Consider the following 511-nt stretch of genomic DNA (forward strand, 5'->3'; position numbering starts at 1 on the left):
TAAAACAATTCTGCAAAACAAAAACATATAGAGAGAATCATGAACACTTACCAAAGTTTATAGCCGAGTTAACAGCAGCTAGTAGCTCTTCATGCCCATCATCTGGAACAATTAAAAAAACCATAAACAAAAGAAGGGGGGAATAATCGATCCTGCCAAAGAACAATTCTGATCAGTTGAACATTTTTTACCAAGAAAATCTAGTGTTGTAGCATTTGTCGCTGTATTTTTCTGACGTTTGTATGCCTTGCGGTCAGAGAGTTTCCTAGTGGGTGGACGACCTGCCCTGCTGCAGAAGACCATATGAAAAAATTAGGAAATAAGCCTCATGAAACCCAAACACTTCTCATATACCAGAAACAGGATATTCTACCTTTCATTCTTGTCAGAACTATTTCTTGCGCTGCGAAGTTGTTTTGCTGTTCCATGTTTCATCACTCCCATTGGGTTGACAGACCTTGTTGAAGCAAAGCCACGGACTGTCCTTCCTTGTCTCCTCACACCATCCCCA

At 40.5% G+C, this 511-nt stretch overlaps 1 protein-coding gene across 1 annotated transcript in view; it reads right to left on the reverse strand.

Moving 5' to 3' along the window:
* Window positions 1-511, reverse strand: part of LOC104727677 — a gene marked incomplete in the record, with an annotated part of 8,786 nt that overhangs the window by 4,922 nt on the left and 3,353 nt on the right. Inside the window, 3 exon segments of the mRNA XM_019232465.1 lie at window positions 52-102; window positions 192-289; window positions 374-511. Of these exon segments, the coding sequence (XP_019088010.1) occupies window positions 52-102; window positions 192-289; window positions 374-511 (287 nt within the window).

This window comes from Camelina sativa, chromosome 11 (genome assembly GCF_000633955.1).
Source record: "Camelina sativa cultivar DH55 chromosome 11, Cs, whole genome shotgun sequence".
Taxonomy (NCBI): domain Eukaryota; kingdom Viridiplantae; phylum Streptophyta; class Magnoliopsida; order Brassicales; family Brassicaceae; genus Camelina; species Camelina sativa.